Below are 27544 nucleotides of genomic sequence, written 5' to 3'. Positions count from 1 at the left end.
TTTGATCTTTTCCCCTCTAGTGTCCAGATTTAATCAAATATTTCAGGCACGTATGTTAGTATTTGACTATTTGATCTTTTCCCCTCTAGTGTCCAGATTTAATTAAACATTTCAGGCATGTATGTTAGTATTTGACTATTTGATCTTTTCCCCTCTAGTGTCCAGATTTAATTAAACATTTCAGGCATGTATGTTAGTATTTGACCATTTGATTTTTTCCCCTCTAGTGTCCAGATTTAATCAAATATTTCAGGCATGTAGGTAGCAGTTAAAGAAGATTTTAGAAATGTGCCTTTGGAACTTTTTTCCATTACATTAGATCAGTGTATTATTCTTATCTATCAAACGTTATATCTTATACTTATTACTCTTGTTATATGATGTTAATGTTATTTTATAGAAGGGTAATTTCTTTCACCAAAGTCGAAGTGTCTAAAATCAAGGGGTTTTGCCAATTACAGCTTTGTATAAGAAGATTAAATCTTACTTGTGTGTGCGTGTCAATGTTTAATCATAGCCTGGAAGGGCAGGTAATATAATGAATACATTCAGTAATTAGTCATAGTGCTCTAAGGGGAATACTTTATTTAGGATAATATAAAGGCGTCTCTGAAATCAGGTGGTTTAACCCACAGGCTTATAATATTAAGCTGATTAACTTTATGGGGCGTTCAATCAAGGACATTACAGGTCAGGAAGAGAGAACTGCACCAGATTCTAGGCTTAACAATGGACTAATCTAGTAGAATTGGAAAGGAATAAACTTACGTTGCTTGTAACAACAACATTGTACTTTAGAGGTTAGTTTCATTCAGATTGTCACGTGGTTAACCATTGGGCTCATGGTTTTAATTGAAGTTTTTGAAAGTAAGAAAATGACTTAAATATATTAATGAATTGTTTGCAGTAAATTAACAACGATTTGTAAATAACATGATATTTATCATAGAAAACATACTGCATGTTTTAAGAGCACCTTATTCTATCTGTGGCTGTTTATTAATTTGCTATTGTATAGTACGCTTCCCTCCCTACACAAGTATATTGGATTGTTTGTTGGAGTAGTGAGAGTCAGAATGGAATTGACGTTTTACATTATATCGGTGTGTGTGTGTGACGTAGAGAAATGTGCTGGTTGTTTGTTTGATCTTAATGTTGACAGGTTTGTGACGTGTACGTTATATGTGTAATTTAACAGTGATGTCATTTACTTTGCATATTGTTCATGAAAATCAGGATGATTGTGGTTAGTCGTATCATTGTTTTATTATAATTAGCTTTCAAAAACGACCGCATAAAATTAAAGTAACAAAATGTTATACTGGAAGGCAACACGTCGAGAAAAGTAATCGTTTTAATGTGTCGGCTATAATGTATCAAGATTCTAAACTTAGTTTTTAACAGGTTCTATTTGGAAGAAAGAATGATTCGTTAGATTTCTGTACGGAATGTATTTTTAAATCTTCAGTGCTGTTTTTTTTAAGTAATAATTTTGTTTATTTCAATATAGAAGTTAAAAATATATTAAATACCAAAAAATCATTTGTTTCACTGGAGGCAAAATGATTTGTTTCAAAAATAAAACTGATCATTAAGCGGCATACTCGATTACTTATATCGAGTGTAAAGTTACATTATTTAGTATCATACCTCGTTTGAAGGTGAATGTGAGAAATCATTTGGGTAGGACTGTGTCTAAAGTACTTTGGAGCATCGTTAAGAGAAATAACTAAGATATAATACCCTAGTGAGTTAAGTACAAATTGACAAGTATAACTGTGTACAAGTATAGTAGATAGCTATGATGCTTGTAGGTTTATTTCGATATCCACTGCATGTGGGGAAAGTTACGTCGGTAGTTGTTTTTTTTTTTCACATTGTCTCTTTATGACGTGTCTAACACTGTCTATATACCCCCCTGTGAGAACCAATGGTTTGGTCTGTTTTTGTTAAATGGTCAAGTGATAACATCGAGCCAACAGTACCTACCACAGTACTGAGTTTAGATTGCCGTAGAGATACATTATTACACGAGGGAAGTAGCACATAACTTGAGGGATAGACGTAGATCTTATAGCGTGAGCCTGTTCTTTCTCGTCCCATAAATTCCCCGATTGTGTGGCCTTGGACGCATAGTGACCCAGCGGCTCTGGACAGGCCAGTTGTGCTTCATCCATTATTTTATATTACTACTATTGGCCTCGCTGCGTGTAGACCAGAATCGTGGGTTAAAGATTGGTTCGAGCAGCCCAATGGACGCCTGTACTTTTGTACACTAAAAATATTGCAGACAGTAAGACGGCAGGGGAGGAGTTCCTAAAAACATTTAAGGCATACAATGGTCACAATAGCATCTAAAATTTATATAGTACTTTAGAGGGGATGTTCTTTCTCTGTCACCAGAAGAAAAACTAACAGCCTAAAATAACGTGATAAAAATACAGATTCAATTAATTTAGGCTAAGGCTACAAGATCATATCAACCCAAAACACGCGTAATTATCAGACCCAAGTGACAGCGAACGTAGCATCACATTGTACTTTATATAACAGTGAGAAAGCTCTGAAACTATTGACTGTGGTGCACTGGTTAATGTACACTACCTAAAACTACACTGAAATAAAACATAAAACCCCAGACACTAAGGAATGGATGTGGGTGATAATTGTTTTTTTTCATTTATGCGCACCTTGTTTTTTGTGCTCCACATTTTACCCTATTTATCGTTTTTTTTTTGTTTTGTTTAAACTGTGTCTTCTAAGCGTCTTTTTTTTACACATGTGACGACTGATTTAACAACTTTCTTTCATCTTAAATTTCTTGTGTTTGTTTTGTTAAACGTCTTCGAAGCAGAAGAAAAATCTATAAAAAAAAAAACAATACTCAGCTTTAAATGAGACGTTAGCCGTTGTTTATTGTTTACACGTTTGTGTTGTAACATGTGATATCATGGGGCAGGCCAATTTGAATTATTTGGTAAAAGTAATGTCAAGTCCATTTACCACCCACTTATCAATAACGAATTAATTTATTTCCACAGGCTACGTTCATTCTGATACATGTTGTAGGCCGAAATCACAAATAACCTGTCAACAGAAATTCTCGCTGATTGTAATGGTACTACACCTAACTTACAAAAATAAATGTACTTCGACAGGCCCATGGCTATTTGATCGAGTAACTGAATATACGCAATAAACTCTCACTCAATAACTTTTCTGACACTGAACTCTCGTGTTTATATCCGTAACCTTTTTACTTCCACATACCACGCGAACTCCCTCGATCATAATCATCATGATTAGCAGACCCCTTTAGCAAACATTTGGATAAAAAAAAATATATAGCTTAAAATATTTGCACGTACATAAACTAATTGATTGAAAACTGAGTAATATTACGTGCTTAAAGTGTGAACAAATATAACAGGTATAAAAACTTTTATCTGGTTCCAGAAGCTTTTAAAAGAAACACCAAGGGCGAGCTGGAGCTAATGGTGGGCAAAAGACAAACTAAATAGACTTGGAACACAAGTAAAATTGTGGTTGAATTCATTACGTAGACTGTGAAACATGATGGCAAGTAAAGATGAAATGAAAATCAAAACCACTTCAACGAGCACTGGCTTAGAAGGCATAAGAAGTTATAAGACTGTAAGAAAAATATTGTTGTAACTGCCGTAGAGTTGTTAATGATTTAGCTCGGTTCAGTTGATGGAGAACTTGCTAGTAGCGCGAACAGTCCCGGGTTCGATCCCGAGCCCAGAAAATGTAAAAATTGAATTATTACAGAAAAAAGATGTCTCCCTCTTGGGGTTTGTTTCAGATAAGGTCCGAGAACGATCCTTATTTTTGAGAGGAGAAGAATATGATAATGTGCGTTGTTAAAAAGTGCCTTACTAGTACTTGCTACAGGGTTAGTCTTTTAGTTCAGCTGCCTAGCATGCGAGAAGTCTTTGCTCAAAAGTGGATGGTCAAAGTATTATAACAAAGCAACTTAAATCGTTAATATGAAATACCAAGGTTGCGCATGAAGGTGTAATTCCATTACACAGTTCCACTGAAAACATTTCTGCGCATACTTAGGATGTTCACCAGGATTATACTGGAGGTAGATCTCAGCCTGAAGATTAAAATTTGAAAAGTAATTTGATTTTTTTCTTTTTTTTTTACTATTTCACTTCTTGATTTCAGAACAACTTTCTGCTGAAGTTCATAATGTAAATGTTCGTGAAAGGGGACGAGGGGGGATTATGAGATAGTCACATTCTTGAGGTTATTTCTGAGCAGAATAGCCCCACCCCTAGTGGTTCAGTAACAAGTCTGAACGCTTAGAACACTAAAAACCGAGTTTCGTTACCTGTGGTGGGCACAGCGCATATAGCCCATTGTGTATCTGTGATACAAAGAAATTGAGCAGACTAAACACCAAATAATCCATTTTAAACATACTTTAAACGTTGAGACTAGATAAGTGAACTAGTCAAATATTGTGTATTATCTAATGCACGGCCAGAAGAGAAGGTAAAAGTGTGTGTTATTTAATGATGCAATCTCCAAAGACCTGATAACGCTATGTGTGGTATTTCGCATAAAATTAAAGATTACCCCAAATCCATTACTCAAAGCTAGCACGTAGTTTATGGGCAAAGTTTTTTTTTTTTTAGAGTTATTTCCATCCTTCTCTGCCTCTGTTGCCACCCACTTAGAATGGCAACCGTCCCTGTAGTATATAACCAACCCAAATACTGAAGTAATTTAATGTCTTCATTAATCACCTGTATTGTATGAAATTAAAGGCAGACAGACGTTTATGTGTTATATTTCTGCCTGTTGTCACTGGTGCGTATTGTTTAAACGACTAAAAGCTCTTTCGAAAGGTAGCCATTTTTTTAAGCGTCAAATAGGGGACTCACTGTATCATTCCTTTTGCAACAGTATCTCCCGTCCATAACAAGTTTGTTTTATTACATGATTTTTTAACTCTTTGGGGGATATATTGACTCACAATCTATAAATTGGAGGCTTCCAAATTGACTAGTGTTATTTTGATATTGGCTGAAAATGTTATAATTTCGCAGATTTTGAAGCCTTATCATATCATATATAACAGTTCATATTACTACGTCCGGTCATGTTCTATCTGACAACCGTACATCTTGACAATAGTTATGCAGCGTAGATTCATTGCAAGAGGCTCCTATTGTTAAGCTGCTATGTTCAAAGCACACTACTCCTCCCTGCAGGTTGTCTATAATCCATACAGTGTACGAGAACGACTGTTTCCCAGCGCTTGTTTCAACAGTCGAATCGCACCGAAATCCATAGGCGCTTCGTCTGACGACTTTATCGGTATGTTTTTGTATGGAATAGTATGAATACTCATTCCATTCGCTAGCTGTTTGGAGTATATTCGACAATTGAACGGATTATGTCGTGCAAGTAACTTTTGTACAATGATAGTGATTCATGTTGCTTTTCCCGATGGAGGTCATTCTTCATTTGACTGTGTTGCATACTGTTGCTTGGGGCTTGTGGACGGCTTTTGCCATTGACCATTGGGTTCGTGGATTATCACCTGTCACTTTGTTCTCTTTCTGGGTGATCCTGGTTCCCCATGATGATCAGTATTCTTAATCAATTAAGCCCCAGGGATATCCCCGTCTTGGAAATTCTAAAACCCCAACCTGAACACATGTTTATGATCTGAATGTATGAATATTTTGCGATGGAAAGGGATGTTACATAGATTTCCCAAAAGCGATCAATTTTCGGTAGCATCACACTACATACGAACACCAAACAATATCAAATTGTAGTTGTGATACATCCCATTCCATCGCAATTTTATATTGGCTGTGATGGTCACGTGTCTTACTGAGCAAAGAACGTTTATTCGATAGTTCTCAAGTAGCGGATTCGAGATGTTATCTCACCAGAATTTCTGATGTTAGAATGTTTGGAACCAGATGTTGAAAACCTTTGGCTTTTTATGTATTTATGCATTGAAACGAAGACATGATTTCTGGCTTCCTGGTCTTGTAGTTTATGTAAAGGTGTAATGTTCTAATAATTTTAAATCACCATTGCACAAGTTTTATCGAACACTATAGGAATATCAGTTGTGTTATTTATGTATTTAACAATATCTTAATGTTGAGAAACAGTTTTAATTATTTTCGAACTCAAAATATTACACTCGGTTAGTCCACACTAACTGTTAATTTGAACATTGCAAATTCTATGCGAAGTTTTAAGATAATCGGTCATATAAAATGTCTAGGCGTTTTATTGTTTGATGAGTTGATTCCCTACCACAGTGTTTATTCCCGAAACTCTTTTCGATTTGTCATCAAGATCCTTAACATTCTGTCGACGTCACCTACCATATTCCATTATTATGATAAGGATAAATAGTGATTGATTAGTTGGTGGTTGAGATTAATCAGCAGGATTTCATGAAGCAGTTATTATAACAGAAAGGTGTACTGAACTTTCATAATACTTCGTGTCGTGTATTTAGTGTTAAGGTCTAATAGAATCGGTGCCTCTGAGGTTACCTCATGAAGAGTTTCATGCAGCTGAATGTTTGAAGGCCGGGGTCAAGTTTAGGGTGAAGACAGCCTACCGAAGAGGTACAGTGTATAATGTTGTGCGCGAACGTGTCATCATCCATCACGTTGGTACGATTTATGTTTCTCTCATCGAACTTGCAACCTCCATGTTGTTGTCTGAATGACATATAAATTATCCTAATTAAATTTCAAATATGTGCAAACACTATGGTCAAGGATGAGCTGGTCGTTGATAAATCGCTCGACATTCTATTTTCCTTAATGAAAAGAGTAACATATTTATTACCCAGTAGTGTAGATCGTCAATAATAATTTTGTTGGTTGTTAAATATCCTTTTTTTTAATATTCCAGTATCAATTCCTCTATTATTAACAGCATAGTCCTCACTGGAATATTCTGAAAATGAATGATTCGAGAAGCAACCGATTCTCTCGCAATATGAAAAAAAAGATTGATTTATGGAATCTAGTGGATTTTGCTATAAAAAAGAGAGAGAGAGCATATTGCAATGATCTGGTGGTTAGGACACTCGACCCGCAAGCTGAGGTTATGGGTTCGAATCCCGTCACTGAACATGTTTGCTGTTATGTATATATAGTTCGCATGATACAAAATACCCGAAATTGATGAAACTTTGTAAAATGGACGGCAACTGCCTGTTGTAGAGATACAAGTGTAGAGGACGACGTTTCGAAAGTCTCCCCCCCCCCTGGTCTTTGAAGAATTTTGGTCGATAGGCAGTAGTAAAGTTACTGTGTGTATTTTAAGAACCAAGAAACATCCACATAAATATCGTAATTATTGCATCTTTTCTTCAAACGAAAACTGATTATAAAGGTATTCATCCATGCCCAGTATTTTTCGGGTTGAGTGATAACTTACATTGGAATGAATTATCGCATAATAATCTATAATAAGAATAATAATACGCGCGAAACTTACTATGTAAGTATGCATGCGCGCGCACTTCAAGTGAATGGATGTAAAGTTAGGCCATAGAATACATTGCAATTTTATTTACTGATAGTATTAAGTACGGTAAAATTTAGCCCTAACTAAACTAAAGCAAAAAAGGGGAAAAGTTACATTGTTAATTTATCTCATTATCAAATATGGGCCATACTTAATAAAGGCTTAACTGAAGTTAGGCCTAAGACAAGTGGACTTGTAGATTTCGGTGTCTAGATTAGAATTCTTTTGTATTATTCTAGAAACCCCGTATTTAAAGAAGTACTGTTGCAATAAAGATACTAATCTGACAGCAGTGTTTTGCGGATATCTGCTAGTAATAAATAATAAAAATTTCAACAAGCAAACATTATGTTATTCTAGAATACACATAAAATGTTTGAAGGTATTATTACAGCCAAGTAAAGATCGTGATGACAATCCTATAGGTAATCAAACGCTACACTGACCGTTTGTAATTGTCTGTTAGAGCAGATCTTATTAGAGTAGGGGGTCAATCGGGATTATCAAATCGATACTAATGATGCTTTGATTAAGGGCGCTGGTAGCTTTTTGGCACACGTTTCTTTTGTCCCGCTCTTTCCTGAGTAAAGTTGATTATTTAGACCGTAAAAACACGTGGCTCAGCTTAGTTCTTCATTGCACATTCGTGCCACAAGTATAAACAAAGATTAGATAGTGTTATAGGTTTCAAGCAGAAGTGGTCAATAAAGTCTGTTCTGCAGAATGTGAGAAACACTTGTGGCACGCGGTGAGAATGAGATCCACGTGCCCAGATCAGTAAATTCAAGACTTTCCTTTTTCCGTTGTTAACCACAAGGCTGTACACTGGGTTATTTGAGGTTTGCCCAATGCTGGGAACGAACCCCAAATTTTAGCATTATGAGTTCTCAAGCTTACCTCTGAACCACCGGGTAGGGGGGCAGGCTTTCCTGAAAATGGTGCTTAACTAAAATGTTTAACGGATTTTCTCTTTATTTTGGAGCGAGTCTTCCATAAGCTTAACCTTTTTTTTCTTTTTACATTTTCATCAATCCCCGATGGGAAAGCGGTAAGTTTACGGACTTAGAACGCTAAAATTCGGGGTTCGATTCCCACGCGGGTGGCACGGCATATAGCCCAATGTAGCTTTGGTCTAAAACAAACAAACAATTTTTTTTTCACCACCTATGATAGGTTGTTTGTTTGTAGTTAAGCACAGAGTTACACAATGCGCCATCTGTGCTCTGCCCACCACGGGTATCGAAACCCGGTTTCTAGCGTTATAAGTCCGCAGACATTCCGCTGTGCCACTGGGGGGGGGGCATCAACTTTGAATTACTCAAACTTTTGTTCTAGAAAACCTTTCTCTCATAGCTCTGTTTTCCTGTATTGTTTAATGTCACCACCAAAGAATGTAAATATTTTAAGTATTCTAGTGATCTCCACTTCCAGAGTAGATAATGATGTAACATTTTTCGGGCGAACTTTTGATTCGTCACAGATTAGAAGATTTCCGGAGGCATGCAAGTAATCAATAGTCAACCAACAAGATTAACCGTAAAAAAATGTAACCATGTTTTATTTACATCTTCTTGCTAGAGTTTCTGTATTGTATGATCTTTTATATTTCTCTGAATTAAACTTAATATACGCACAAGTTTTTTGCTAACTTATTGAATGCGCGAAGATAAAAAAAACGATTCTAATTTTTTTATCACTGCCTAATCACACTTGTTATACGTCAAAATATTGATGCATATTAATTAGTTCAGAGCAATAACATATTTAGGTGTACAACGTTTAATCCTTAAAAATAGGCTGTTTCGTGCTTACATTTTATCTTATGCTTTATAGGGGACGAGCATAACCTAATGGTTAATGTATAAACTGGAAATATGAGGATTCATGGTTCGCATTCCATTGGTCTGAGAAAAAACAACAAAAAAAAACGTGATTTTACTTTAGGGCTATAGGTGCGTTATAAGAGTGACTGTCGAGTCTCACTATTCAGTTACTTAAGAGTAGTCCAAGATGGATGGTTTTTAATAGTTCCTTTGTGGAGTTTTGCTCGACATTTCTTAAACAACGAAGTTTCACTTAGTTCATATCTATGTAATTACTTTGGACAAAAAGTTAATAACAACCTTGTATTGTCCTTCACACTAAATAGACACAATGCCATCAATTACATTGATATAGAGTTTTGTTTGTTTTGAATTTCGCGCAAAGCTACACTATCTGCACTAGCCGTCCCTAATTTAGCAATGTAAGACTAGAGGGAAGGCAGCTAGTCATCACCACCCACCGCCAACTCTTGGGCTACTCTTTTACCAACGAATAGTGGGATTGATCGTAACATAATAACGCTCCCACGGCTGAAAGGGCGAGCATGTTTGGTGGGACGGGGATTCGAACTAGCGACCCACAGATTGCGAGTCGAGTGCCCTAACCACCTGGCCATGCCAGGCCTTGATATAGAGAGTGACTGTTAATTACCTAGCATTTTCAATACGTTGATTCGAATTTAATTTTTAACTTTCTATTGCACATTGTAACGTACAGGTAATAAATCTAACTTTGTTACTTAATACACGTACAAATGTTTCTATTCGGTAATTGAATGTTCTTACTTCCAGATAACAGTTTAAATAAACTATGGAATTATTTTTACTGGTTTCTCAATTAATCATTGTTACTTCTAGTTAACATACCCATTTATGACTTGCCAAAATATATCTAATAAAAACATGTTTTGTGTAATATAGACCTATTTAAGTAAGAAATTCAAAGACAGCATTTTTTTTTGCAGCGTATTTTCATAACGCTTGCAATAGAGGGTTAACGCCCTAACAAATCAAACTGTATTTAGTGTTTTATTAAGCCTAGCCAGTATTATCAGAAAATGCGTTTCCAGCGACCATTTTTGATGTTATAATATTTAAAATGATTTGATTTTCATCGACATGTGAAGAGAATTGTCGTATCGTGTTTGCCATTATGCTGGATTGTTTGTAATGGGACAAAAATGGGTATTTTCACTCTTGTGTTTTTTCTCCAGTTTAAATTGTGTAAAACGAACCTGTATTGCGAATTACATGAAAGCAATAATTCTGTTATTTCTGTTCTTGTTGGGATATTGATATGTAATTCTTAGAACTGTTTAAGCACGTTCCCGGAAACTGGCTCTATAGAAGATTAACATTGTAAAGCTTTATCTTTAAAATTGGTTTGATTTTATTTACAAATTTGAAAAAGTTAAAATATTTTGTCGTGTAATAGAAAGACTTCTCGTGTTTAAATGGTAAAATTATGAAACAATCACAGTGTCTTTAAATGCTTATTCTTTTGTTTTAGTTAACTATATTTGTACAACATAGAACGATTGAAACAAGTTTAGGTTATTCAGGACTCTTAACGTAATGTTCTGTAAGCACTAAGTGACTAAACATTTAAATGTTTGATAGATGCGCGTGTTCATACATTCATCATCGTAAGATGATTTCTTAAAAGACGGTTTACTTGTTTGTTTTAAAACAAAGCCACATTGGGCTATCTACAGTGTCCATCGCGGGGAATCGAACCCCGGATTTTAGCGTTCTAAGTCCGTAAACTTACCGATGCCCCACCGGGGGACGGTTGGCTGATTGTTAAGCACAGTGGGCTATCTTTGTTCTGCCTACCAGGGGCATCATTTACTTCACTGAATATCTGTTATTTTTGTCGATTCGAAAAAAATTGCGATTCGCAGGGCCCTACTAGTTTGACTTACCAAGAGGGTTTAACTCACCGCCGAATGATTGTGTTCTAGAACACAGAAATGCACATTATGAAATGACCAAACATGAATCCTATCTAAAATCGAAGACGCTCCTCCCACTTTGAGAATTTTTACTGAAGTATAGTAAAACAAAATATTAATGTGGAAAATAAAAATATCCTGATGTATCTACTTTTAAAATGAACTATGAGAGCAGTAAATAAATCTGTTTTGCTTGAAGTTCATTTTTTTTTATATGAATTTGCTTCCATATTTTTTAGGGTAAATTAACTATGAGAGCAGTAAATAAATCTGTTTTGCTTGAAGTTTACATTTTTTATATGTATTCGCTTCCATAGTTTTTAGGGTAACTATGAGAGCAGTAAATAAATATGTTTTGCTTGAAGTTTACATTTTTTATATGTATTCGCTTCCCTAGTTTTTAGGGTATATGAACTATGATAGCAATAAATAAATATGTTTTGCTTGAAGTTTACATTTTTTATATGTATTCGCTACCATAGTTTTTAGGGTAAATTAACTATGAGAGCAGTAAATAAATATGTTTTGCTTGAAGTTTACTTTTTTACATGTATTCGCTTCCATAGTTTTTAGGGTAAATGAACAATGAGAGCATTAAATAAATATGTTTTGCTTAATATACGATTCGTTAGCTGGGGCTTGGATTCGATATTTCCGAATCTACATCATTTCTGGTAAACTTTAGAATTTAGCTTTTTAATTCAGTCTGTATACTGGAATCTGTTTCCTTGTAATAACACTTTGGTACCCTTCTTCTTCTTCCAAATGTGTAAATTAAGTTCATTATATATTTTAGAAATATTTCTTTTATACTCATAACTAATCGTGTGCAAAAGCACTCTACATAAATAAAGAAACCATTTTATATTTGATTTCAAATTTAATTCGGCCTATATACTCTATAGTCTATATATGCACAGTCACAATAACCGGTCGTTGCAAGATCAAATTTCCCAAACACATTCAGTATTTTGTTTACATAAAGATATATCCGAGTATTAAACTTCAAAGAATGATGACTGTATTAAAACGTTCACAATGACTTGTTTCTTTTCACACACAAGAGAAATTGATTGTACATTTCTTGTTTAAATAATCATGGGTCGCTTATATACACCACTTCCTAACCACCCACTTTACAAATTCTCCGATAAATTTCTGTGTATGGAAATACTTTTTATTGGGTTAATAAGTCTCGCCACTCTAAATGAATATTTATCAGACGCCCTTAAAGAAGGATGGTGGTATCCTAGAGACGGACCAAATTTATACTATTCTCATTTACATTTGTGCAACATCTACAACTTAAATTGTGGTATTGATTTATTTGATTTGTTCTGAATTTCATGCAAAGCTACACGATTGTTATCTGCGCTAGCCGTCCCTAACTTAGCAGCGAAAGACTAGAGGGAAGGCAGCTATTCATCGCCAACTCTTGGGCTACTCTTTTTTTACCAACGAATAATGGGATTGACCGTCACATTATAAAGCCCCCATGGCTGAAAGGGCGAGCACGTTTGATGGGACGGGGATTCGAACCCACGACCAACAAGTTGCGAGTCGATCGCCTTAACCACCTAGCCATGCCAGGCCGATTTGAATTGATATAAATGTGCATTAATGATGATTCGGGAATAACATTGCGCACGTGATTATTCAGTGTGATCAAAAAGCAGACAAATAGAGCCTAGCGAAGAGAACTAAATTCAACAGAATTTACACCTAAGTTAAAGTGTGCCTAAATTCGGTAAATGTTTGAGGTTAATACAGGAGTGTAAACATGTGTTGAACAAGACTAATCATATCTTTGGCCGAAGTGATAATGACAATGCTTGTTTCATCTAGTAGGTACACATAATCTATGCGTCTGGAAAGTTGTCTAGAATGAAAAGAAAATTAAATTACGTATATTGCAATATGGTTATAATTATGAACAAATTTGGATTGGAACTATCAAAGTAACTGTACACGATATTTCCGCACATGCAAAATATTTTGAATTCTGTCAAGACTTGTTGACTGTTTTTCTATCGGACACGACCTCGATGTTGAAACACGTTCATGTCCCCTCAGGGTCAAAGTTTAGTCTTCGTTCATCATGGGGTAGTCTAAATGTTAATCTAATAATTGTTTACCTAGACACTACCAAGAAATCTGTTTAATGTTTATTGAGCATACATGTATGTCGGAATCTCGCAAGTATATCTTGGTGTTCGCCATTTTCTCTGAATGACAGTAAAATTAATTCATATGAAATAATAAATAGTTAGTGTTAAAATAAATAATATTGTGTTTTATTCCTTATCCTAAAAATCTGATTTCGTAGTTAAATAAAATTGATAATAGTTACAATTCACGTACTTACTCTTGTTTACACCGTAACAGTCGTCGTTTTGTTTATTTGTAGTTAAGCACAAAGCTACGCAATGGGCTATCTGTGCTCTGCCCACCACGGGTATCGAAACCCGGTTTCTAGCGTTGTAAACCCGTAGAAATTCCGCTGTGCCACTGTGGGGGGGCAACAGTCGTCGTTCCACTGTGTTTGTTGTATCCCAATCGACCTGTTGAGCCCTGATTTTTGGCGAATGACCTTTTCAGGAAATAATATTAGCAGATGTGATGTTGATATATTGTTATACATTCTTCCTTATTTTCACTCGGAAGATGTTAAAATCTGCGATGCGGCTTTTATACACAGCCTGCCGTAGAAAAACAAAACAATTAATTTTCAAGTTTTACATTATATACTCGTCGAGCTGTGCCCAACACTCGAAGTATTGTTGTGTGCGAAGTTAATAAAATTACAGGAAGTTCGCGAAAGATGTACCTGAGATTATGGTCACCTCGCCCCGTGTGATTTTATTGACGTGACACGTCTTGAAAAATGTCTATCTCGGTCACCCGCAAACACGACACGTAAACGTAAGAGAGGATCTGATATCGTAACCACTGACGTACCCCTCGAAAGATAGTTTCCAGGAAATTATGGCTAGCGAAACAGAACAGCTGAAAGTGGTTGTGGATTGTGATAAACATCATATCATGATCTAATAACAACCCCCAACTGCTGTGAGAATAAACTTCCTAAATAAACCCCCAATTTGGTTTTCCTACAGGTGGCCATGAGAATAAACCCTAACTTTTCTTGTCTTACAGGTAGGTGGAGAATAAACCTCCAATTTGGTCTTTTCCTACAGGTGGACATGACTCTAACCCCTAAATTGTTTGTCTTATAGGTAGGAGAAGAATAAACCTCCAATTTGGTCTTTTCCTACAGGTGAACATGACTCTAACCCCTAAATTGTGTGTCTTATAGGTAGGTGGAGAATAAACCTCCAATTTGGTCTTTTCCTACAGGTGGACATGACTCTAACCCCTAAATTGTTTGTCTTATAGGTAGACATAAGAATAAATATTTTGTCCTATAGATAATTTTAGCATAAACCCTCAATCTGCTCGTCTTACAAACGGCTGTAAACCTTTCTGTAATAGTTTCTGTTACATAGCACAAAATTAGCTTACCATCAATAAATAAAAGCGTATTTATTTATTTGTCGCATAACATTTCACACTGAAAATATGTCGCTTAGAAATGAAACGTTGTGATTCGAGGTTGATAAATTATTTTCAGTTACTGTTTTTTGTGTTATCTATAAAGTTCGTGTGTTCTTCACATGACCTAGCAGTTTCTCTAAAACGGTCATAACAGGTTGTTGAGTCAATATCCTGTTTTGGTAATTGAACTTTGACTCTTGAACTTTGTGTGCCGTTATGTCAACGCCTTATGATTTGTATAGCTTAGGGCTGTGAGAACGACCAGTAATTCGTTGATTTCTATTTGAAGTGTTTGTAACTGCAAATAACTTAAATAATCCGAAACAATTCGATAGGGATCACACAACGCTTTTAATGGCTGTAAAATGAAATGTGTTAAATATTTCTGTGATAGAAGCGTTGGACTTAACAAAACACCCGAAGAGCACGGGTGGGAGTCAAAGTGCGCATGACACGGCCTTTTATAGAGTACCATTCAACATGGTATTGTGTATCAAACATACTAATGGTGTGAACGTGCTATGTTTAGCAACTGTTCGTGGTAGAGGACAGTTATTTGAAGTTAAGCACAAGCAGCTACACAATGGACTATCTGTGCTCTGCCCATCACGGGTATCGAAACCCGGTTTCTAGCGTTATAAGTCCACGGACATACCGCTGTGCCACTGGGGGGTGGCGCAGAGGACAGTAAATACAAGATAAGATATACAGGGATACTTAAAACATTGTAGATATGCGTTTCGGAGGCTACAGAGGTTTAGCGAAAGGAATATTTAAACTGTGCGATGGACAAACGTATTTTTGTTCTTCACATGAACATCTCCTTCCACTTCAACTTGTCAGTCTGACGTCGAAAATTCACAGACATATCTTGAGAACAGTTATTTTTGTTACCCATCTGATATTTTGTTCACAAGAAAATTTTAAATATTGGTAAAAGCTTGTCACATTTTGCGTACATAAACTTAGTAAATTCGTAATTATAGATGGCCAGGTGGTTAGGGCGCTCTTTCAGCTGTTGGAGCGTTATAATATGACGGTCAATCCTACTATTCGTTGGTTAAAGAGTAGTCCAAGAGTTGGTGGTTGGTGGTGATGACTAGTTGCTTTCCCTTTAGTCGTTCACTGCTAAATTAGGGACGGCTAGCGCAGATAGCCCTCGAGTATCTTTGCGCGAAATTCAAACCAAACCAAACGTGACCTTCTCAGGTCTATAAGATATAAATACCAATTATGAGAACTGGAATTGAAGTCAATATTCCTTCTTCAGTACGTGATTCGGTTGAATGGACTGACTTCGCGCACATTTAGTTAATATCACGTGTTTGCTTGAACGAATGATATCATAAGATTAAACTGAATATAATTGATGTATAATAGTAAGTAAGAAAGAGTATTTTCAAGTTTTAAATGTTTTAATGTAAAAAAGTGGCATGTTATTTCGTATAACTGAATGTGGGTATTTTTCATTCCTAAAATGAAAAATGGTTGTATTTTATAACTAAATGGTTGTATTTGAGAAAACAAAGATAATTTTCAGTGTGTTAATACATAGCCTGCTGGTTATGGAGCTCGACTCGCAATCTGCGGTTCAGTAGTTCGAATTCTATCATCGAACGTGCTCGCACTGATGAACCAAGAAATTTTATATCTTTTGTCAAAATAAGCAATGGCAAATCAAGGAAGTTATATATCTTATCCAAAATAGGCTCTGGCAAATGAATGAAATTATATACGTCGTCCAAAATAAGAACTGGCAAATTAATGAAATTATATATTTCGTCCAAAATAAGCACTATCAAATCAAGGTAATTATTCTTAAGGTTGCTGCTTAAGAAAAACGTTTATCATAGGATAAATAAAGAGAGGGTGGAGGATGTTTACTTCACGGAACAGCTATAATCAAAATTTGCATAAACATTCACAATTTCCAACATTCAGAAGAAACAATTTTACTTAGGATTAGTGTAATTTTGTGTATACATTTAATGGTTTGCTCTTTCACTGCAACAGTGTTTGAATCCAGGTAAAGTATCTTAAGTAGTCGCCGTTTGAGGGGGGCCGTTTTAAATTGTAAAAAAACAAATGTTTAAACAACTCTATTCAATTATGTACCAGCTACCCAGTGTCGGTTAACAATACGAAGAATTAAATTGTGGCGGAATGCTACAAGTTCTTCAAATACCTATAGAATGATAGGCTTCTTTTTTTGTGAGTGTAAAACACTTAAATACACCGTTTCGATAAATGAGTGATTGTTTTCTAACTTTTAATTTTAATTGAATTTATTTGAGTTCCCAAGTTTACAGATAAACTTAAGGCTCAAGAGTGTCTAAAACAACAGAAATGCCAGCCGTCCAAAGAAAAAGAATAAAGTTTAAAATGGCCAGTTACTTCGTTTTTTTTTTGTATATTTTCAAATACAGATATTTTTATCTTATTTTTTAGTATTTAAGGTTACTGTAAGTTATGTACTTGATTTTGCAACAGGATGTATTTTAAACTGAAAATGTAGGGTTATACAGAATGTATTTAGTTTATTCCTTCTACGATACTTAACGTGAAAAGCTAAATAAACACACAAAGTAATATAATATTTTCATGCACTTAAAATGCATTCACACGGCTAAATCAACAACTTGGGCTAGTCCTGATTATATTGAGAAATTTGCCCTGCGGAAACAAAATACATTTAGAGGGCGCTTGGGAATTTCCATAAAAATACATTGTGATAAACTATCTGTCTCGTGCATATCTTTTAGTTTTGGATATTGAAGTTATTTATTAGTTGAATAAAGAAAACAAAAAAACGAGCCAGCATTACATCATAATCTGTACTATATCAAGTGTTCAGGTATTGTAATAAAACTTTGTGATAGAGATTCATGACTGCGCTTGAATTATGGTCATTTCTTATTAGCGCTGGAATTAAAGGACTGACATTTGAAAAAAAGAAGCATTTTTCTTTTGGTACCGACAAAGTCGCCAATAAAAGCGTAAGCTGGCTCAGGGTCATAAAAGGAGGAGTTGAAAGCAATTTGAAGGTAATTCCGTTTACATTTCGGGGGGAGGAGAGGTTTATTCGGTTCACACTGGATCTTGAGTCCAATAAAACAAGTTTCACTATAGAAACAGAGGGATCCTCATGTTTAGTATGACGTATTACCACTTTGTGCACACATTTATTTTTTTTTACTAGTTTTCATCTTAAACCATTTTCTGTTAATCCTTGCTGTTCATATTGCAGTCCAACAAGTAATATAATCTGTCAAGTTTAATGGCAAGGTTATAAATTTACCTTACGTTGGAGTGATTATGAATAAATCAGGGTTCAGTGGGGCGCATACAGCCTTTTCTTTGCCCTGTTTTACTTCTTTGTAAGCTAGCTACGACATTGTGTTGTTTGTTCACTCTGCTTCTCTTATGTAGAAGCATGTGTACTTTTTTATATATCCAGCTATACTTTTTTCTAGTTAATATATTTAACACCTCGAACCTAAATATGTACAATACAATTTATAAGCCCCCAGTGGTACACTGCTAGAAACCGGGTTTCGATACCCGTGGTGGGCAGAGCACAGATAGCCCTTTGTGTAGCTTTGTGCTTAATAATAAACAACTACAATCTATAAAATATTCCTGTCTCTTTCACACGGATTACACATTCTTATTAATTACCTTGTTGCACCTTTTCGATTATCATACTTTTCTTCCTTTGACATCCAACCTCCATTGGTTAATCCAATTATCATAACACCTTTTTTCTAGGTGTTAGATACACACACACAAACTCACGCATCTCTGCACATACATTCCATGAAAGACAGTTTGTTAGAACTACTGTGCAAAGCTTACAAACTACAAGACAATCAAAGTAAACAGCCGAAAAAAATTTTTCAAGATGGGAAAAATCATTACACACACGAGAAGGGGCAGAAAAGGAATGGTACTGTAGCATCTCTAAGGTTTTAAGATGTTACATAATTCAAAGAGGTGTAATGTTTAAGGAAATATAACTTTGTTTTACACCCTTTCATTTTTTATCCCTCAAAGTACCAACTTGTTTTTATATCGATCACCACAGGTGTGGCCCACAGATTGCATCATATTAAGTAATTTTATGCTTTTATTGAAAGTTTGTTCAGACTGAAAATTTGTTACGTCTATTTCTTGTTTAATTTCAGTTTGTTTTTTTTTGTAACTTTCATCACTTATTATTTCCAATTCGATCTTAACTGTGTTAAATATCTAGTCGTTTAAACCCACTTGCAACACATTGATTGAAAATGATTAAAAAACTTATTCCATCTTAAAAACTAACGTGTTATAAAAGGAGTGATCGTTAGGGACTTGAAATGTAATTACTTTTCCGATTCATTCAAACTCTCGTCATCATTTGCTTTTGTTTATGTGCATTCATATTTAATGAGGAAATAGAACTGTAAGTCTAAAAATGTTATTATCAGAATCGTTTTGTCCAAAAAAAAAAGAGGATAGGTTTATAAATGAGCAAAACGGTATCCATGTTTGCTGTCCTTATTATATATATTATTTCATGAGTTGTTTCTCGAGCCTATCTTCTGTAGCACAATTTGTGTGTATCTGACTGTCTATCAGTGTGTTAATTTGCCATGTATGCTCTGTTTACACACACACATCTATCTATCTATATATATATATATATATATATAGTGTGCTTTTTCTGTCAAATCCACTTCACTCACGGACGCAACTACCTATATTACTGGTTGGATAAAGTCCACACCCCCCCTAGGCTTCCCTTGCCACTTTTGGTCCCCCATAATATTTAACAACAGTACGTTTGCTCCCCGGACCCAGATGATATCTAGGTGCACCACTTACTACACTTTTTACTTTTTACTGTCTCAAAGTAATGACTTAACACGTACATTCCTTCATTTATGTTTTCTTTGTATTTCTTTGATATGCATACCGTTTTAAATTCCTCTTCCTCTCATTTTTCATTAGGTCAGGTGTGGCCTAGTGGTTAGCGTGGTCTATCTGCGACTCCGGGGTTTAAGAGAATGGCGGCCAATTGCCGCAAAAACGCGTTCTACCCTTTGAGGCCGTGGTTGAGTTGCGCTATAAGAAAGTCAGTTAGGTTCTACTATTCGATCAAACAAGAGTAGCTCAAGAGTTGACGGTGGGAGCTGTTCTAGGTTTCCCAGTTCAGAATTGGGGGCTGCTACGCGTCCTTTGTGTAACTTCTGAAACAAACTAATAAGCGTTTTTTTTTGTTTTTTTTTCCATCATTTTCACTCTTATCAGGTACGCCCCCCCCCAGTGGCACAGCGGTATGTCTGCGGACTTACAACGCTAGAAACCGGGTTTTGATACCCGTGGTGGGCAGAGCACAGATAGCCCATTGTGTAGCTTTGTACTTAACTACAAACAACTTATCAGGTACCTTTATACTCATGCTTATCAAAAATTAAATCTTTACAACTGAATTTGGAAATACTTTTGTTAGGTTTGTTTCTTATCATTCAACGAACGTCATGTAGTAATGCTTATCTTTTCGGGGGGGCTTGAAATGTGAAATATTGTAATGAAAATCGACTCCATGTTTGATTGTTTGAAGTCATAAACTCCATTAAGTGTAAGCTAAATGACTATTATATATATATATAAATCCATACCGAAATGAGCCCTAGATCTTTAACTTTGATTGTAATTAAGCACAAAGCTACACAAAGGGCTATCTGTGCTTTGACCACCACGGGTATCGAAACCCGGTTTTTAGCGTTGTAAATCAGCAGACATACCGTTGTGCCACTGGTGGGGGAGGGGCGAGCTTTATCTCTTGTAATAACATTTATCTAAAAGTAATAAAAACACATTATACGTCAAGTTTAAAGTTAGACTGGTTCTTCCATTTACGTAGCAGCTTTCGTGACTTCAAAGAGGTAATGACTTGTGAACTGAACATAGAAGTGCATAGTATAATGTATACGAGGGATTACGGGGAGGAAGCAAGGGGTAGTTGCCCCCACATTCTTAAGTGGGGTATAGAATACATACAACATTTACATTAATTAAATCAGACTTTTTTACCCCCCACACACACATTTGGGGAAGGAGCAAGGAGTAGTTGCTCCCACTTTTTTATGTGGGGTTAAGGATACATACGACATTCACAATAATTAAATCAGACTCCCCCCACCCCCAAATACACACACATTTTGGTACTGAACGGTATAATCAGATGATACACATTTTTAATTTACCCTTTGGGCTTTAGATGAAGAGCTTTAAATATATAACATAACTCAACTTTTGATGAACAACTCACCAAAGTCCTGGACAGAATATTATCAATGCTCTAAACCTGTTGCTTATAATAATAATATCTAAGGTGTGACCTTAACATGGGAGACCCTGAAAATTAATAATTTGTAACTAAAATATTTTAGAACAGAATACTCGTAATAGCTAAACATACGAAATTTGGTATAAACTAAATATTAGGATGGACGAGAGAAAATTAGAAAGATGGCCCATGAACTTAGATAATTATGTCGTGGGTTAAGTTTCTTAAGTTATGTTTCAATTAGTCGCTACTGAATTTCCAGTAATATTACTGCTGACTATATTGGTAAGGAAGTATTCTTTCAAACATCCTTTATGATTTTTCTAGTATTGTTACTGTTGACTGTATCTGTGAGGAAGTATTCTTTCAAACATCGCTTTTGATTTTTCCAATATTGCTATTGTTGGCTATATTGTTAGGGAAGTATTCTTTCAAACTTCGCTTTTGATTTTTCCAATATTGCTATTGTTGGCTATATTGTTAGGGAAGTATTCTTTCAAACATCGCTTTTGATTTTTCCAGTATTGCTATTGCTGGCTATATTGTTAGGGAAGTATTCTTTCAAGCATCGCTACTAATTTTCTGGTATTATTACTGCTGGCTAAGTTTTCTCTTTGACATCAGTATACTTGTCTCATACTCATTACTTTTCCATCATTTTTCTGTCAAATCCACTTCATTCACGGACGCAACTTCTGACAGTAATATTAAAAAATAAATTATTACTCGCATACCGAAAAAAATAACTTGTTTTTTCTTAGTCGATTTAACAGAAATGTACGTGATGGCACTTGTTTACCTTTCTAAATGTTAAAAACCCGCGAGCCTTCCGGGGGCTTCGTCCTCTGGACTCCTGGTCTAAAATATCTGACCCCCCTCCCCCTCCGATAAGTTGCCATGATCCGCAGCGGAGCTTATTACCCCAAAACATTCTTTAGAAATGAAAACAAACAAAATAACATAGGCTTTTCAAATGCGTTTATTCGAATATATTCCAACGGTAAACTCATAAATACGAATCATTTTATTTGACCTAATTCTAAATGCGCCTTTACATTTGAAATTTTCTTCATAACTCAATATAAGGTTTATAACTCTTCCAAAGAGAAGAGCAACTGGAGACAAATAATGCTAAAGAATCACAGTTACTATGATAAAAACAAACGAAAGTTCTGTAAAGTGTTTTGTAACTCATACTTAATCAATAATACCTTCACATTATTTACGAGTTGTACGAGAATAAAACAACGTCTTACACACCATAGAATAACAATGCAAATGTTTGTTTGTTGTTAAGCATAAAGCCACTTAATGGGCTATCTGTGCTGTGTCCACCACGGATATCGAAACCCGGTTTTTATCGTTATAAGCCTTTAAGACCTCCACGGTGCAAATGATTCGAGAGACGTATGCGAGGTTGTACCATTCTTTCTGCTTCATTTTGCCGCTCCGTTGGTCAGAGGTAAGCTTCCGGACTTAAAATGCTAAAATTTGGGATTCGATTCTCCCCGGTGGACAGAGCGCAGATAGCACAATGTATTTTAAAATACAAATACCAAGATCAACCAGGTACCGTAGTTCCGAGCTTCGCTTGTTCTCATCAGTCTAGCTTATATATAGATCGATAGCCGAGTGTTACACAAGTGAACTTTATCTGTCTTTAGGTGCGGATTTAATTTCGACACTTAATAACATCATTCCACTCTTTCACATCGAAAGTGTTCTTGAGGCTGTTTAACTATTCAGCTTAGCACTCGGGTTTTCATCGCTTTGGGAAAGCCTGGATTGTAAAATCTGCTCACACTCCGTAACATATTTATGAACAACTGATAGCTGCCCTACGTTACAGTTTCATATCGGCAAACTGCTTTCGTTTTGACAAAAATCTTAATATAGATAGTGATCTCCCTGTATGTTTGTTTAGCATGCTCTAATCAATAAGGATTTTGTATGTTAAGATTCAACGGTAGAAAGTACTCATTTTCTCCAGTAATCTTTACTTTAATTTTTTTTTCAGCTAGTGAAAAATATTACTTCGTAATAAAAAAAAACAAAAACGATTTTCATGATTGAACATTTATGTGAATACATTAAAAATTTACATGCATATTTAATAAAAACAACTTACGGTTGTCATCCTCCTTTAACTGTAATATACTTCTAAACTTACTATTATTTTGCTCTTCATGTAAGTTAGATGTGTCAAATATAAACGTCAATATTTGAGCGTATAGCATTCAGAATGTCCTGTAACTGTGTATTTAGCAATTCATTATATCTCTAATATATAAATATCATTATATTTAGCAATTCATTTATATCTCTAATGATATAAATATCATTATATTTAGCAATTCATTATATATTTCTAATGATATAAATATCATTATATTTAGCAATTCATTATATCTCTATTTATTATTTATTTCATTTTCTGAAAATTATGTTTCCCTCCTTGTTTGACCTACTACGACAAATCCTCGGTAAAGAAAAACACGGATATTACTGGTAAATTCCACAATTATTTAGAAAAGCTGTCAGTAATTTTATTTTTAAGGAACCAGTTCGCCCTAACTTAGTATATTAATAAAGATTTTCATCCATAAATATTGAAGAGTAATTGAGAACACAGTCGATGTTTTTATGAAATCTCAAAGTTTATATAAATTTAATCTCCCACTCCCGAACCAAACATGGCCAATTACTAAAGGAATCCATCCACCTATTCCACAGGTGTTTTAATTTTGAAGCAGAAGTACGAGCGCTCCAATGATACACACTTGGTTTGCTTTGTTTGTTATTGAGTACAAAGATACACAACGGGCTGTCTGTGACGTATGCTGTGCCCGCACCGCGAATATCGAAATTGGATTTTTAGTGTTACAAGCCCTTAGACTTTTCGCTGAGCCAACGATCCACTAATAAGGATGACGCATTGTTTTAGAAAGAAAAAATGCGGATAACTTGTTTATTTAAAGAAATTTATCGACTAATCCAATAATATTTCCAGAATTGAAACTTTAAGATGGAAGTTCAAAACAAATTTAAGTATTTTATATAAATTAATCATGAATCACTTCCAACATAAGAAAATCAAATAATAAACTCGCACTCTATTGCAACTTAAAACCCTCCACCCCTAAATTAACATACATATAACCGTCTAACGTGAATCTAAAATCTCCTTCTTCCAATAAATTAACATAAATATAAAAATCTAATTTATTGAATATAATATAAATGTCTTGACTGTGCCAAGGAGTACATAAGTTCTACCAATAGGTTAGTCTCATAAAAGAACTAGAATACATCGGGATTTTTACCAGTTTTGCAGAATATGCTTCCCTATATGTAATTGTCTTTTATTTGTGTGGTTTTTAGTGATGTTAGGACACGAAGTAAGAGCTGGTGATGTTTTGCAGTTGCGTACAAAAGAAAATCTGCTGATTGTTAAACTGTGGCCAGCTGTAAACCAATGAAGGTCAGTCTGTCCTTTACACATCGAACTGTGGATTATCTAAAAAAAAATTGTTTTTAAACCATATAGAGTTTGAAACTGATGATAAGATGCATTAATAAGATGACGAGGACTTTGGTTTTGGAGAGGGGGGCATACTATCATACACACATCGTTTTCGAAGTCAACAAAGACAATTGACACATTTTTGAAGAATATATAATGTTAAAGAATCAATCTAATCGGACTTGTAAAAGTCGGTTTAGACTTTTTTTGAAGGCATGATCCAAATAATTGAGATCGAACCTGAGGCACTGTGTCCGACACTGTTATTAAAATATATGATTGCATGACGAAAAATTGCTCTTTTTTTCATTCTAGTAAACAAGATTTGTTATCTTTCTTTTTTATCAAACGTACTTTCGTCATTTCATTTCAGTATATGGATTTCGGAGCTTGCGAAGCGTGTTCGAATCTGTGCGATGCTACAAAATATGCTCTGCTTTCTAAGCTGTGAGTGCGCTAAAGGAGCGACAATCAGTCCCTTAGCGTTGTTATGGTGCTTCTGACTGGCTGCCTTCTGTCTGATCGGTAGCTGAAAATTATGGATAGCAGTAGTTAGCCTTAGTATTTTGCCATAAATACAAGATACAGATACACCCATCCTTGGAATCACCTTCCAACTACATCCTGTTTGGTTTGAATAAATAGTAATAATAATAAAAACATTAAAGTGCAATAAATTAAAAGCACAGATATGACAATTTGACCAGAAACTCTAGAAGTCTTCTGGACTTTTGAATAACATACAATTTGAACAAGGGTATTTTTGGAATGTAATTGGTCTTTGGAGTCTTGTATTTCCACGGTGTAAATGAAATACAACTTTTACTGCTTAATATAGGCCCATTTGGAAGATCTAAACGACTACAGATTCGACTCGGAGGGCGACCACCAGGAGGAGTTTGGGAGTGCCATAAATCGGGTGAAGATGGAAGATATTGGTGATCCTGAGGTTCTTGCAAAATTCAAACGGCAAGAACAGGAAGAAAGGGAAGAAATAGAACGCGAGATTAAGGCCCACAAAGAAAGAATACAACGGGAAGCTGTAGCAGCAATTCAAAGACAAGCCCACGTTGCCATGGGGATCACATCTCCAACATCTTTAATCACATCATCTGCGACAAGTCTCTCTTCTCCACCTCCTGCCTTTCCCATGTTTCTTCCGCAACTTCCCAGCCGACTAATGACAACTACTCTACCCCATTCCACAAGTCCAGGAAGTTCAGCCTCTCAGTCCATCCCTTCTCCTTCAGTGAACAGCAATGCAGCATCAACCAGTAGCCAAACCCCGAATCAAGACCTCAGTAAATATTCCTTTGAAGAACAATTTGGCCAGGTATGTACTTGTCATCTTACATTTTACTTTTTATTTTTAAAACAGGTAATTTTTTCTAAATAAGTATGAAACTTGTATCATATCGTAACTCGGTGCTTGGGTGAGCCGTTGATGTGTATGTGACTCTAAAAATCACCCATAAGTCTTTTAATTGTCTGATTCATGATTTTTCTTTCTCTTCTTTATGCACGGTCGCGGTTTTTTGTATATATTTATACAATATATGATCTGTTTTTTTGTCTTCGCCAAATGATATGAGAACGATTTTTCTCACTATTTAGAAAACATTTTTACTTTGACTCATCATTAAGCATCTCCCAATGACTCAGAGGAAAGTCTGAAGGCTTATAACGCTAAAAACCGGGTATCGCGGTGAGCACAGCATCGATAGCACATTAACAACAAATAAACATCAGTTGGCAACATAAACAGTTCAATTAAACAAAAGATTTAAACGTTACATTTTTTTAAAGTTTATCCTGAATAATGCTAGTTAGGCACAGTCTTACGGGCAAATGTTTCTCTGTAAAGTTGAATCTTTCTGCATGAAAAGTCATTTATAAATTTGATAATGTTACTGCTGTGCAAACTTTGCATAAAAGTATAGTGCTACTTCAGTTAATAATAAAATATTTTCTTAATTTCTTTACAAAATATTCAACATCTTGACGACTTGTGCCCGTATACTGACTGTTTAATGTTCAACCTCAGTGAGAATTTAAAATAGAAGGTCAAAATTATGGTCGTAATTATAGTAACTTATTTTCACTGCTGTTTAACAATACACTGAGTTTCGTAAACAATTATTTAAAACAAATTTAAGTGAGTGCGTAATACAGCACCAGCTTACGATGTAAAAAATAACTTGTTTTATTATTATTGACGGAAAGAATGCAGAGCAATTACAAGATGAACCTTTTTGTGGAAAAGATAAAAATACAATCAAGCCAACATGTTTGTCTTTTATTTAATTTATTATAAGTATTTATAAATGATCACACACATACCGTATTGATCTTAATTTGCCCCCTAGTGGCACATCGGTATATCTGCGGACTTGCAACGCTAGAAACCGGGTTTCGATACCCGTGATGGGCAGGACACAGATAGCCCATTGTGTAGCTTTGTTCTTAACTATAAACAAACAAGTGATCGTAATTTAATTACTTCTCAAAGACAAGAAAGTAATTTGTTTTAATGTACGATAATTTACAGCAGATCTAAGCATTAATAATACGGTACTATAAAGCAGATAATACAACTTCAATGAAATATGTGGAAAGATAAAGGTTTCTTCACTCACCATTAGGGGGTACCAGCGATACAATTTTCTGATCCATTTTGGTGTAATCCAAAAGTCCAGGATGGTGTTACATTATGGTAATCCCACAAAAACTTTTTACATATTTTGTATCTGAGGGTCGCGGGTTCGAATCCCCGTCCCATCAAACATGCTCGCCCCTTTCAGCCGTGTGG

General features: G+C 35.3%; 1 protein-coding gene across 3 annotated transcripts in view; it reads left to right on the top strand.

Moving 5' to 3' along the window:
• LOC106478017 (AT-rich interactive domain-containing protein 3C-like) overlaps positions 1–27544 on the top strand; it is a 103011-nt gene that overhangs the window by 3862 nt on the left and 71605 nt on the right. For 2 of the 3 annotated variants that reach the window (XM_022381539.1, XM_022381541.1), the window contains exon 2: positions 25574–26068. In XM_022381539.1, coding sequence (XP_022237247.1) covers positions 25574–26068 — 495 coding nt within the window. Of the gene's footprint in view, positions 1–24593; positions 24694–25573; positions 26069–27544 lie in introns of all 3 variants that reach the window. The other variant, XM_022381540.1, reaches the window with a different exon arrangement.

The sequence above is a fragment of the Limulus polyphemus genome, unplaced genomic scaffold, assembly GCF_000517525.1.
Source record: "Limulus polyphemus unplaced genomic scaffold, Limulus_polyphemus-2.1.2 Scaffold173, whole genome shotgun sequence".
NCBI classification, from domain to species: Eukaryota; Metazoa; Arthropoda; class Merostomata; order Xiphosura; family Limulidae; genus Limulus; species Limulus polyphemus.
Note: the sequence above shows the minus strand (reverse complement) of the source record. Positions and strands in the feature narration are given on the sequence as shown.